Source organism: Berghia stephanieae, chromosome 9 (genome assembly GCF_034508935.2).
Source record: "Berghia stephanieae isolate SIO BIC M18660-M18661 chromosome 9, UCSD_Bste_1.3, whole genome shotgun sequence".
In the NCBI taxonomy this organism is placed as follows: domain Eukaryota; kingdom Metazoa; phylum Mollusca; class Gastropoda; order Nudibranchia; family Aeolidiidae; genus Berghia; species Berghia stephanieae.
In genome coordinates, this window is record NC_088368.1 from 19,800,929 (window position 1) to 19,815,776 (window position 14,848).

General features: G+C 36.4%; 1 protein-coding gene across 9 annotated transcripts in view; it reads left to right on the top strand.

Moving 5' to 3' along the window:
• Positions 1–14,848, top strand: part of LOC144979825 (uncharacterized) — a 147,990-nt gene that overhangs the window by 70,327 nt on the left and 62,815 nt on the right. For all 9 annotated transcript variants that reach the window (XM_078926967.1, XM_078926968.1, XM_078926971.1 and 6 more), the window contains 9 exons: positions 170–323; positions 1,514–1,852; positions 2,438–2,570; positions 3,833–4,017; positions 5,506–5,625; positions 8,760–8,955; positions 13,073–13,187; positions 13,538–13,745; positions 14,037–14,426. In XM_078926967.1, the coding sequence (XP_078783093.1) occupies positions 170–323; positions 1,514–1,852; positions 2,438–2,570; positions 3,833–4,017; positions 5,506–5,625; positions 8,760–8,955; positions 13,073–13,187; positions 13,538–13,745; positions 14,037–14,426 (1,840 nt within the window). The remainder of the gene's footprint in view (positions 1–169; positions 324–1,513; positions 1,853–2,437; positions 2,571–3,832; positions 4,018–5,505; positions 5,626–8,759; positions 8,956–13,072; positions 13,188–13,537; positions 13,746–14,036; positions 14,427–14,848) is intronic.

Below are 14,848 nucleotides of genomic sequence, written 5' to 3' on the forward strand. Positions count from 1 at the left end.
GGTCTAAATATAGTCGATTAAAAATGTTAAGATAAAAAATATGAAGATAGAAATAGACAATTTCCTGCTTCCCTATAGTAAGAAATATTGTGGAAAACTCTACAAAACCCACAATTACAACAAGGCAAATCAGAACCAAGACCAAAATCTTTCCATTTTCCTCCTACAGATAAACGACTTTGAGTGCGAGTGCCAGGATGGTTGGGAGGGTCGTTACTGCAACACCAACATCAATGATTGCGACCCCAATCCGTGTAAAAATGGAGCCAGATGTCTCGATGAGCTGGGTGGATATTTGTGTCAGTGTCGCACCGGGTATAATGGTGAGTATGGGACGCGGGAGTTGAGGGTTTGGAACAGACTTAATTGAGCTTTTATATAGCGCAATATCCACTAAATGTGCTCAAAGTGCTTTACATGGGGTCCCTGGTCAACAGCAACATTTAACTTGTAGGACGGGACATGACGCTTGTTAGGCTATATTACAATTTTTCTGACAAAGACAACGCTGTTAACGGCCAGGTACTCATTTTACACCTGAGTACGGTGAGAGAATGTGAGTAAAGAGCCTTTTCCAAGGACTCAACTATACGCCGAGCGCGAGGCTTGAACCCAGGACCTTCCGATCCGAAAGCGAGTGTCATAGCATTAGACCACATAGCTGGTCCTAATTTGTACACAATAAATTCTTTATCATATTTTAAATCAATTCAATAGAGTTTAGCAGCAATAAAAAAATTTGAATGCCCAATTTGAGATATATCCCCCTTATACAGCTTTAACTCTCTCCTTACCAGTCATTTTCAGAATTTTCCCAAAATTTTTTCTAAAACTTAACACCCATCCAACACAAAAACAGTCATTTCTTACTCAAACAGAAAAGCAACAAGCACATTCTATACATAATATTGTTCGATACCATGAGCTCTATTACAAAATGTCAAGTTTTTATAGCTATAGCAAATAGAAATGAAATCTGGATGAGAAAAATGACAGTTGCATCGTAACAAATGTGACGATTTTCCAGTAGGTGGTAAAGAGAGGGTAAATGGGTAAAAACAGATTTTTTTTTATAGGCAAAAAGTGTCAGAATTTGGATTTTTTTTCTCCATATTCAAGGTTTCTTCTTAAAATTTTAGAGGGAAATGGTTGGAAATGTTGTTTTTAACGATAGATGGACATATCTCAAAATCATTCCAGCAGGGTGGCCAGATTGCGATTCCCAAGGCCAAGGTTAATTAAGGACTGACCATTATGCCCTAGCAGATTTTCTAAATAATCATTTGAGTCAAGGTCTAATAGAATTACCCTGAACTTCAAAAAAAGTTTTGCAACTTACGCGTGTACCAATCTGTAAAAAATAGTTTTATAATTTTTAGAATTGTCAATAATAATTTGTGTTTGATGGCAAAAAATTTAACATGGGCCATACGGAGCAATGTTGACCCCCATCAAGAATAGATAAATCTATACTAAATTCTTATAAAAAATGTTGAAACTTTTCATTGACCAGGCACAACGTGTAGCAACAACATCAATGACTGCTTGCCTAACCCATGTCAAAATGGCGGCGAGTGTTACGACGGTGTCAACGACTTTAACTGCATCTGTGACAGTATCTGGATGGGCAAGACCTGCAGCGAGCAGTACGACGCATGCTCTTTTAACCCGTGTAGAAACCAAGCCAACTGCACCACATTGCCCCCTCTTAGAGAGTATTCTTGTAGCTGTCTTGTAGGGTTTTCAGGCAAGAACTGTGAGGAGAATATTGACGACTGCTCCAACCACGACTGTGAATCCTATGAGAAATGTTATGATGGGATTAACACGTATACTTGTGGCTGCCCTGTTGGTAAGTTTTGGCTTTGGGGTTTAAGTGATGTTTAGATGCTAGAAGCTGTGGACTGTTAAAAAGTTATGAACAAAACCTAATTTAACAGCTTCGATAAAGAAAACAAAATACCAAACATGGAAAATATTTGGCCTCAAAACACTTCTCCACCAATAACAAAAACAAAAAAATCATTATAATTGAGATCATACCAGCTGACAAAACATGCCAAATACGTTTCGGACATCTGGTGTTACAATTACTTTCACTAAATTGTTTGACCAAAAATAAAACAAACAAACAAATAAACAAACAAATAATAATCATAAATCTAAAGATTTTTCTCAGAGATTTGTTATAAAGTTTGAGTTTTCTTCAATATGTAAAATATCAATTTTGTTTAAGCTCTGATTGTTCTTGAGGACTAAGTAGAAGTTCTTAAGGCTTTTCTTGCAATTAAAAAATTTTCTTATGATTTCCTTTGTGTTTTTTTATTTTTGTTTTTGCTTATTCCTTTAAATTTTTTTTTACAAATTTTCTATGTCTTTTAAAGCACACGTCATCATATTTTAATGTTGAGTGTCTTTTTTATCAAACCAAATTCAGGCTACTCTGGGGATCGTTGTGAAACAGAGATTGATGAATGCCTTGCTAACCCTTGCCAAAACAACGGGACATGTAATGATATGAAAGGAGCTTACAATTGTACCTGTCAGCAGGAGATTATCGACATTACCAAGTAGGTTTTTATTTCCTCTTCTTCATATGAACCAAATCGCTCAACTCAAGTCAGATTGCGTATTACTGTCGATGTTGCATTCCACAGAGCATCCGGGAAACCAAATCGTTGTCTGTGTGTTCAAAATATCCTTGAAAACATTTTTTTTTTAATGTCATGTAATTTCTTTAAAATGTTTGTGTTGATGTAAAAAAAATAATTGAGCTTTATATAGCACAATATCCACTAAATGTGCTCAAAGCGCTTTACAAGGGGTCCCTGGTCAATAGCAACATTTAACATGTAGGACGGGATATGCCGCCTGTTAGGCGATATTAGAAATTTTCAGACAAAGACAACGCTGTTAACAGCCAGGTACTCATTTTACACCTGAGTACGGTGAGAGAATGTGAGTAAAGAGCCTTTTCCGAGGACTCAACTATGCGCAAACCCAGGACCTTCCGATCTGAAAGCGAGTGTCATACCACAAGACCACATAGCCGCACTATGTAAGTGCTGTGAGCCTCACTAAATAAACTGTAACTGTTTATTGTTGCACATGATTTTGTATGTTGATTCAGATTATATTGGTGAGCATTTTACTAATCCACTAACTATCAATATACTGGGTGGGCTTCCCGACCTCCCATAGTGGGCAGGGAGGTACATACTGTCTTCTATCCCCCTATATCTGTTTTCCAACATGCTTTCTGTCTTTGTCTTGGAATGAGATTACTTGATTTTGTCCTGGCCCTAGCCTGATACCCTGTCTGAGAGGGAAACAATTGAATGTAGTTTTGGAAGATGATATTTTTTCCCTTGTAAATCATCTCTCGGTTATGCACTGTATTATGTTTTGGTTACATATTATTATATATGATTTGTAAACATTTGAGTGTATTCCTCGTAGTTGGGACCTGTGCTTGTGTCTGGATGAGACTTTTAGGTAATCTCAAACTAAGTACACTGATAGTGTGCTCTTGGAATATACGTCTTTCCTATTTGAACGAATTCCCTTTTGTCTTACCTTTTCTTTTGTGCTTTAATTGTAATTCTAAAACTTTTTACTATCCCATTTTCTTCCTTTTTACTGGTGCTGATATGACCTTAATGTGTTGCATGCGCCGTAAAACCCTTAAAAACATAAAAACATAAACTATCCCATTTTCTTCCTGTTCACTGGCACTGATATGATCTTGTATTGCAAGTGCCATAAAACCTTAAAAAACAAAATCAAAAACAAAACTCTCAATATATTGTTAAATGTCTTATTTAATCAACAGAGAAATTGGTCCAAAGGGCGTGTTTCTCACTGGCTACAACGGCTCTAACTGTGAGATAGACATTGACGAGTGTGCCTACACTGACCCTCCTATTTGCCAGAACGGAGCCATCTGTAAAAACAGTCCCCTTGGGAGTTTCACCTGCTACTGTAAATCTGTGTCCGAAGACGGCTCTCTCAACGTTGGTATGTACATGTTCGTGGATAGCTGATACAGTAAAGTCACGCTCTCACCGGCCAGGCGGAGTTGTCGTACCAATAAGGTCGCGGGTTCAAACCCCATCACTGCCGCAAACATTTTTTATTCTCTATTGTCTTCTGGTACTTTTCCACTCACTTCATCTCTTGTTGTTATGTACATGTGTCATACGCTGACCTTTTCTTATCAACCCGATCACACCCCTGGAACATCCTACCCACTACCCACGCCATGCTAACGTTTCATTCATACTCCAACTATCATTGAGTACAGACGATACAAGTTATTTTGCATTTTATTGTATATGTTTTCCACACTAATTTGTTTATTGTTGTGTTTGTTGACGAAGGATTTGTACCTGAAACGTCCATTGTCTGTATCATTCCCATACGAAGCCTCTCTATTTTCACTCTTTCGTTAGTATTTTCACGATCACCAGCTTCAGGCAGCCCCTACCATTTTCTACTTTTATGAACTTGTATAAAGTAGTCCTTCATGCTTAACTCACAATATTAAGTGCTTGCTACCCTTTGGATAGGAGACTAGTCTATCTCAAAGTACTTCCCTTTCCACTAATCACTGATTGGACAGGGGGGATCTGAGAAAAAAAAAATCTCGTCTGCTTCAGGATCAATACCAGTTCCATTGGGTATGAAGCGAGTGCTCTTCCATTTGAGTTGTTTGAACTGTGGATAAGACTTGGAATTATTTCAGTTCCTTAACTTACAGAGTTATAAGTTCTCGATGATGTTATGTAGAATAGACAAGTAAAAAGAAAGAGATGCAGATAATATTGAGTGTTTTTTCAGTAATATTTCTACTTCTATGATGTCTCTTTCAGGTCGACAAATAAATAAATTTGCTTTGCCATTGCTGACCAATTTTAAATCTGCCGCTAGTAAATTAATTAAAAACTTGAGCTTTTATTTTACACAATATCCACTAAATGTGCTCAAATTGCTTTACAAAGGGTCCCTGACTAGCAGTGATATATAACACCTGCTAGGCGATATTACAATTTTTTCTTATAGAGACAACACTGTTAACGGCCAGGTACTCATTTTACACCTGAGTACGGTGAGAGAATGTGAGTAAAGAGCCTTTTCCTATGACAACTATGTGCCGAGCAAGGCTTTAACCCAGGACCTTCTGATCCGAAAGTGAGTGTCATACCACAAGACCACAATGTCGCACTTGGTCAGAAGAACAGGAAAAAAGATACGGGCTATAAATACAAGTACAGGCTCATGGTCAGAAGTACAGGAGAAAAGATGCGGGCCATAAATACAAGTACAGGCTCATAATTGTTTTAGTTAAGGCACAGACTGTTTTTAACAGTTGTCAATAGAATAAACCAGCATCAAAGAATTATTGTTTAAAATAGTTTTGTCACATTTTGAAATGAAAAGAATTCTCTATTAAGGAGAAAATTCTTTGTGAAATAATTTGAATTCTTTTTGTTGGCATTTCTGCAGGTAAACTGTGCGAATCTCAGAAGACTTACTGTGACCTCGCCAAGGAAGAGTGTGCTAATGGTGGCACGTGTGTCGAGATGGCTCAAAGTTCCAGTTGTCAATGTGCTCCAGGGTTTACTGGTGTGTAGCTAGGATTGGTTCTTCCCCTCAAGAGTGTGTAGAGTCAGTTTGTCAGGGCCCCTGCACGTGTCTTTTTATTTCCCTTATAATATATGTTGTCTATTTCTGATCTTGTCCTGGAATTATAAGTTTAGTTTTTCTCTTTAGGATCTATCCACTGAGATAATCCGGTGCAATGCAGTGCTGCAAAGTGAGAAACAGGGGCCAAGAGGAGAAGAGATGCAGACTACGTAACTCAAGCCTGGTCCTCTTTATCTAGTCGACCACTTCATTCCCTATTAGCGGCCCTACACTGAAACAGAAAACAGAAATTGGTGGAATAAAAAAAGAGTTATCATTTTCCAAGTGAAAGATTTCAAAATTTAATACTATCAGCCTCTCACCCCCCCCCCCCCCCCCCCCCCCCCCCCAAAAATAAAAAAAAAAAAAGAAGGAAAATGAAAAGAACATTTTTAAAAAGGAAAAACGTTACCTGTCAGCCCAACCCACGGCGTCTAAACTGCACTATAAATCTGACCGTTTAGTTTCCCGCTGTTCCGAGCGCCGACGTAACCTCACCCGACAGGTAACCAGGGTCAACAGTGGTCAGCCGATATCAATTCCCAGAACGTAGATTTGACGTGCATTGGGTGATACCAATGGATGATTTCCGTACCAATTAACCTCACGATCTTCGTGACGATGCAATTCCACCCAAAATGCAAAGAATTCTCGCAGACCTCCTCTTTCCATCGGTCCAATTTTTATTTCAATATCTCCAGTACTTATTCCACAAGCCGTGATTCAAATTCACCTATTTTTCTATAACATTTAAATAAAATTACTTGTAATTACCTCAGGATTCTAAAAAAACGTTGCTATAAACTTCAAATTTTTTTGGTGTGATTCACAAGGCACAAGTTTTACTACGAAATGAGGTAAGTTTCATTTACTCTTCAGTTTTCATTATTTTGTAATGATTATTTTTCCGCGGTAGGTCAGGTAATAATGATATTACCTCTTTAGCCTTGTTCTTGAAACGTAATATTTCTCTGCGGTTTTATTGTTAATTATATTTTTATTTTTTATTTTTTTCAATGATGAGTTAATTTGATTTTTAAATTGCATAATTTGAATTATCTTGCTAATGTTTAATTTTAAATGACATTGTGTGTTGGGCCTCAACTTAGCTCAACTACTTGTTAGAATTTTCCTGCCCCCCCCCCCCCCCCCCACCCCCCTTTCTTTCACCAAATTGGGTGAAGTATTTGGCTTTTCTTTTTCCAAATTTTATGTACGCTGTTATGTATGCATGGATATGAGAAGTAATACAGAGTGTTTTAAAACTCATTTTATTCATTAATTCACTATATCATTGCTTACATCGCTCAGTCAATTTTGAATTTTTTCTTACAGCATGGACCACACAATTGCAAGTCATAACCAAGCAGTGAATTCATTATGTAGGACATGTGGTATGATTTGTTTAACACAGAAATAGAAACGTGCCCGCAAGAAACCATTTAAATGTTCAAATTATTCTAATGACATTCTTTTAGTCTATGGGACTGACACGGCATTGGACAAGCAAGGAGCACACTCATAATTTATGTGTAAAAAGTACACATTATAAAGCACATTGAACACACGACTCATTAGCTTCTTTGTATTTTCTCATTGCCAAGACGCTAATAATAAATAAATCAACATTGAAACGGGTTGCACTTGCATGTTTGATATCGACAGAGTAGAATATAACAACAAACTCCAAAACGCAGGAGAGACTTTCAAATCTCATGCACGAGCCACTGACCCTCAGGGATGGTCCTATTGCCTCTGAATTGGACAGAATACCGCATTACACAACAGGCTTACCACAGCAGATCATTCATTGGCAACCACTGCCACAAATACAAGAAAAAGTCTACACTTACAATTATCCAACAAACAAAGAACTGCACCCACGACCCACTCATCATTGACGACGCATGCAGTATTGGATTAATTTTCGACAATATAAACAAGGCCTTAGTCATGTGCACAACTTTATTTCACACACAAAATCAATCAAAGCAGACACAATCCAATATATTCAAAGTGCAATAAAACATTACACGGATACATACAGAAAATATTTTCCAAACAAAATAATCCCAAAACAACACCTCCTTGAATACCACTGCATACCACACATCACTCAATATAAGTTTAGACTTAGACTTCTTGGAGAACAAGGCACAGAGACCTGTCACCAAACAACAGAAAAATTGGGAAAAAAGAGCATCCGGCATTATCAATGATATGAATAAAATGCGATTTGTCATCAACGCAATGCAGTTAAATACCAGCCCCAAACTACACTGACGAGTTTGAATGCTCGTAGCGGATATATTTTTGTTGAGGAAAAATACGTTTTTTTTGTGAGGAGAAGTATTTACATCTTGTCTTTATAATACATAAAATTCAGACAAATCCATAGCAACGTTTTTTTTCTCTAATTTTTGAAATGTTGCACCCGCTATATTTTTTGTGTAATTTGTTACCGTCCATTGATAACTTATATTGAGAAATCTAGTAATACTATGAAAAAATAAAAAACACACAGTAAAAGTAGAAAATATAAACTTTTATACCAAGTAGTGATATTTCAACTCATTCAATATGGGTGTCTAACAGACAATAAAACAAAACATTGTTAAATTGAGTGAAACGGCAATCCCCGTTAGGTAAATTCCTCTCGGTGATTGACCGCTCACCGTGACCGGGTCAGCAGGTGTCAGGAACGGGATACCATCTCAACTAAACTTGTCGTTGTGTACGCTGTGAACCAACTGCCATTTGAGATGAATCAAAACCTGATAATTGAATGTAAAGTCTAAATGATATTATGACTTGAAAATAATGCAGGATATTGCATAATATATTCCATTTGACCATTAAGTACTAAAATCTAATAAATATCTTGTTAATGAGAGAGAGCGAGGAGAGTGAATTTTTCAAACTGCTAAAACTCCATCATCAATTATTAATCTTTTAAAATTTGGCTATGACTACAATCTTTCAATGTCTGATTCATCCTGGCACAATACCAGATAGAGATGAGAGGTCACATATTACCTTTGTCTCTAAATTCTAATTTTGATTTTGCACATCAGGTGAGTTCTGCAAGACAGACATAGACGAGTGCGAGAGCAACCCATGTCAGAATGGAGGGACATGTAGTGACCGCGTCAATGGTTACGAATGCACGTGTATTGAGGGCATTACCGGTCATAACTGTGACATCGACATTGATGACTGTTTGCCAGACCCCTGTCAACATGGCGGAGTTTGTCAGGACCTCATCAACAAGTAAGACAAGCGTTGGAAAGATGTAGTCCTTTTTTTTTTGGTCCTAATTGAACTTTATGGCTCACAATTTCAGACTTGATCATACTTTCTGATCTGAAGCCTTTGATGGAAAGTATATATTGTTGGCCATCATCAGGAAAATACATTTGTCTGTCACAGACTTATTTCCACCAGATCTAAGTTAGACCTATTTACTCAATCACTGCTTAGCCGACTGAGGGGAAATAACTAAAACTTACTCATTGTAGATTAAACAAGGTCTATTTGCATCTCCGTTGAGTATTCTAGATTGACAGAAAATATGAAAACAGCATATATCTCTATTTCAACATTTCAGAAGTAAAATAGAAACCTACCTTTTTCTTTAATAAAAAAAAAAGAAAGTCAAATTCAGATTTTATGATCTTTATTTGATTTTTTATAACAATTTTTTAATAGATAATTTAATGGACACTCTTCTTTTAGTAGCAGAATGTGGCAAAAGCTCGATATTAGAGGCTTGAAAAAGTGTGTATTGAACGTTGTCAGACAAAGCAAGAAAGAAAAAAATACAAGAAAATAAAACATCCCAAAAAATCAGTCTTACTTGACTGGTGATTGAGCCTCAGACCTGAGCCTGAAGTCTGAGGTTCGATCCCCAGTTGAGTAAGACTGATTTTTTGGAATGTTTTTTTTTCTTGTATTTTTCTTTCTTGCTTTGTCTTTGGACTGTTTCATACACACTTTTTCAGATCTTTATCTTACACCAGTGCCTGCTCTCTAATTTCTCAATTTGATATCAGAGGCCGAAGGGTTCCAAAGGTTTTGTTTAAAAAGTCTGTCCATGTTTTTGTAAAGCCATAACTATAATCACTGTCTCTACAGATTATCCACCCGTTGTTTTGCTCCAGTCAGCAATTTCACAGCCAATCAACAGGCTTTGTTTCCCTCTCCTGTTAATTGGTATAATTTACTATGTGCTCATTGTTTTGAGTGGATTTGATTTGCCAGATACACAGTGTGCTTGATTGTCTTGTGTTATAAAATGCAACATATTTGATGTCTTACTATGATGGCTTGTACGAAATAAGATAAAGTAGCTATTTTTTTTATGACTCAATACAATATGTCGGGATGTTTTTGGTGCTGAAAATTGAATTTAAATAAAAAGATGCGACATGGGTGTCAGCTATTTTGTGTTGAAGAGAAGGAATACAATTTCTGAAATTGACAAAAAAATAAAATTTCAAATTTCTGCTCATTCTAACTTATTTAAGCATCTGGTTGATTCCACTATCACACCATTTGAAGGAGATGGCTAACATATGTGGTGTGCTGTCCTTATCTCGTGTTATATTGGAGGAATCCAAATGCTGATGTTGAGACTTTTAGGTCATCTCAAACTAAGTACAATGATAGTGTGCTCTTGAAATCTACATCTGTTCCCTATTTGAACCAATTCCCCTTTGTCTTACTTTTTCTTGGGTGCTTTAATTGTAATTCTAGAACTTTTTACTATCCCATTTTCTTCCTTTTTACTGGCGCTGATATGACCTTAATGTGTTGCAAGCGCCGTAAAACCCTTAAAAACAAAAAACATAAAACCAAATGCTGAGAATTGAATTGAAATTCTCAATGTTGAAATTTGTTTTAAGAATTATATTTTTTAAGATGACTGTAGAGTCTTTAATAGCACGATGCTCGGGGTTTCAGAAATCCTATCATTTTGACTTTAAATTCAGTTTTCATTGCCAGTCCACTTTGATTTTGTACCAGATTGAGTTGATGGGTCACATGTGTCATATTATGGGATGTTTCCATCGACTTTGATTGGCTAATGATAAGCACAATGTTTGATATTAGATGCACTTAACCCAACAACCACACAATTCGAATTGAGGAGTGTATCCACAACTAACTATGTCTTGTATACATCCGTGCAGTTAATGTATTTTTTTTATTTTCTACCCACTTACTTAGAATCTGTATAAAAATGATAAATGAAATATAATTCAATTTCTTCTTCCCCGAGGGGAAATTTGTCTTTAGGGGTGTATTCGAATATAAGATTGGAATATCCTCGGCATCAGCCGCAGTGCAGCACTGAAAAGTGCCCACGGTCACATAGTGCTGCGGCGAGTCAAACTCGATACCTTCAGGGTATGAAGCAAAGGCCATACTGCTGGCCTCTCTATCCCATATCTTCCCTAATCATTCTCCTGGGAGACCTCATCTGCTGTCAAGTGTCTTGTTATTCAGTTTTAGAAAGGAAATGAATATTGAAAAGTCTTTTCAATTGTTTACTGGGCAGCTTCTAGTGCCCGCTATCTTCAAACCCACCAAAGTCCTGATTGATTTTACAATTTTTGTCTACCTTTAAAAGCAACCTTTTTTTCCTAGCCATCCTGTTTTATATATTTAAGTATCAAATATTTATCACATCACTCAAGTCTTAGCCTTTTGTCAGATTTTAACAGATCGTTAAGAAAACAACAGATGTCATATTGTGTGATTGAAAACTCTAATCTTTCGAAGGGGGTAGGGGTGGGGATGTTGAAGAATATGTCGACACCCTTCTCTGATAACTCTCTTCGTATTGATTAAAACAATGTCTACACTACCTGAATAAAACAAAACAAGGCAATGGAGGAAGAAAGAAAAGAAAAGAAAGACTCATTCATCATTCACAAGTCACCACCCGGCAAGAGTCTAACTAAAACAAACAGCACATAAATTGTTTAGTTGATAGTGATATCAGTTATTATATTAAGTGCGGTTTGTTGTTTGGTTATTTATTCATTTATCTATTTATTCATTTATTTATTAATTTATTTGTTTAATTATTTATTTATTAATTTTGGTGAGAAACTTAATATTTATGTTTGTTTTGCGTTTATAATATTTGATATATTAGTTCCAAATGTGTGGCCTTTTCTCTAAAACAATAACTGTTTTCTGTTTCTTTTACCAACCTATATATATACACTATATAAAAATAAGAAATTCCCAACCTTTGGTTAAATATAAGACTTGTTTGAAAAGATTTGGTGCCATGCTGTAGCAAGAGTATGTGATTCAATTCCCAGTTAAGGTGATTAAAAAAAAAAAGAAGATATATTTTTATATTTTGCTGTCACCTCAGTGGATCCAATTTATTTTCATATTTTGCTACCATTTAAGGGGATATCAATTTAATGTTTAATTTGTTATGTTCCGTGTTTTAAACATCATAATGACAAAATATCTTTACACCCAAAAACATACCAGCCTAAGCATCTCATTGAAAAAAAAAAATGATGTCCTTCACACTACATTGAAAGATGTCATGGCCTGGGCATTCCTAGAAGACATATACTGTAGGGCTTCCATAAAACCTATTAACTTGCTTATTTCTCCAAACCATCAACCAACTGAGCTCTAGCCTTTCAGTCTAATTTGTAATTCAGAAAAGTGAGTGGAGCAGACACTTATGTAGGTAACAACAAGAGATGAAGTGAGTAGAAAAGTGCTAGAAGATAATAGAGAATAAAAAATTTTCGCGGCGGTGATGGGATTTGAACCTGCAACCTTATTGGTACGACAACTCCACCTGGCCGGTGAGAGTGTGACTCTACCGTATGAGCTATCCACGATCTAATTTGTCTGATTTTGAACTGGATTTTCAACCTGTATGACCCAAATGAACACATTGAGGGTAGATAATCTTGCCCAAGGGAAAAAAAATGGAGAATGTGTCTGATTCAGCAATTTTATTTTATCCCAGAGTCAATTTTATTTTTAGGGTTTTTAACTGGAGATTTATTGCTGATTATGCTGGAGCTGATTGTTATGTTTGCAGAAAGTTATAATCATGGAAGGCAATCTTTTGTATAACTAGAACTTTATTAAATGAAAATAAACATCTCATTTCAGCATCAACTGATTGCTAAACTCTAAGAACAAGTAACCAGTCAGTAGGGAAAGAACCGCCAGAATTACATAAACATGCCAGATTGACCAACGGCACCAGATTGGCCAATTTGGTGCCAAATCCAATATACTACATTGATATTAAATGGAGAAGCCAAATTTTAAAAATATATATATTTTTGCAAGAAAATCTTAAGTTTTCATTTTGAACTTTGAATTTTTATTTCAGTTTCTCCTGCAACTGTTCCAACACGGGTTACAATGGAGATCAGTGTGAAAACAACATAGACGATTGTGTGGGTAACCCGTGTCAGCACGGAGGAACATGTCGTGATGGAATTATGGTGAGTCGATAAGTGTATACAAATATAGGTGACCCCGCCCCCTCCTTTGGCAGCCTCAAAACTCTGGCCCAGGACCGTGACCAATGGAAACAATTAACAACATGGATTGAGAGAGCAGCTATACTTATCAACCATGAGTGAATTCAGCAGGCGTCATTCGGACTGCGAAGCTTACTACTACTATTATGGGTTGTTATTTTTTTGTTTGTTATTGATTGAAGAACGGCTTTGGGCCCGAAATGTTCTTGTTTGGTATTTTGTCAGGGTTTTTTTTGTTCATTTTTATTAATTATTATCCAAGATAGCCTCCTTGTCCTTAAAACTGATCAATTTATTTACTCTTCCTCCAGGAATACTCCTGCGACTGTCTGGCTGGGTACACAGGTCCCAACTGTGAGGTGGATGTAGCAGAATGTGCCAGTGTGCCATGTTACAATGGAAGCCTTTGTCTGGAATACTCCAACGAATCACTCTACGACAAAGGGGACGACAGATTTGTAAACTTTTCCTATCAGAATGCCACTGGATACGTTTGTGATTGCGTACCAGGTCTCACAGGTAATAAGAGCTGGGCTGGATTGTCATGGCTCAAACAATTATCATCGTCATTATTATTATAATTATTATTATTATTATTATAATTATTATTATTATTATTATTATTATTATTATTATTATTATTATTATTATTATTATTATTATTATTATTATTTAAAAAATAGCAATTTAAAAAAAAATAATGGAAACAAAAATGTTTGAAAAAAAATTATAAAGCAGACTTTATAATGAATTTTTTGTTTTGTTTACATACCTAACTTTTCAAAAATATTTTTACATCAAAACCAACAGGTGAAAATTGTACTGAAGACGTAAATGAATGCGAACCCGATCCTTGCATAAATGGAGCCAGTTGTGTAAACCTCTTCAACGCCTTCTTCTGTAAATGTGCCAAAGGGTATTATGGGAAAACGTGTCAGTATGAGGTGGATGAATGCCAGGTCCTTAATCCGTGTAAAAATGGTGGCCAGTGCACCGATTTGGTGGCGGATTACTCTTGTGCTTGCCAGGAGCCCGTTGTCTCGGGAAGACGCAATTACGGTGGCAAGAATTGTACCACCTATTTGAAAGGTTGCGATGAGGGCAACGAATGTGGGAATAATGGAGACTGCCTCCCCAGATTGGACGATGAGGAGAGGGACCTACATGCGCATACTTGCCTATGTCGTACTGGTTATACGGGTAAGAAGATTGCTCCCCGATTAACGTATGCATGTTGTGATCATATGTTTTGGTATTTATCTTTGTATCATAAGGATTGACATTTTTTTAAAAGTTTGATTTTTTTTTTTCTTTTCTTTTTTTTTTTTTTTGGGGGGGGGGGGGGGGGGGGGGGGGGGGGGGCGGTATTTTTTCTTTTTTTTACTTTTCAGTTACATTATTTTTTTTTTTTTGAGGGGGGGGGGGGGGGGGGGGATTTTTGTTGGGAGTTTTTTTTTTGTTGTCATTTTTTGGCCAAATTGATCTGTAACCTGTCAGATGGCAGATTTACCTGTTGTTAAAATCTTATTGTTGATTTTCTTTATGCAATGTCATAATATTTTATATCTTTTATCAGTAAATGAAATCACCAACAGGCAGATGAGAATGGGGTGGTTGTTGTA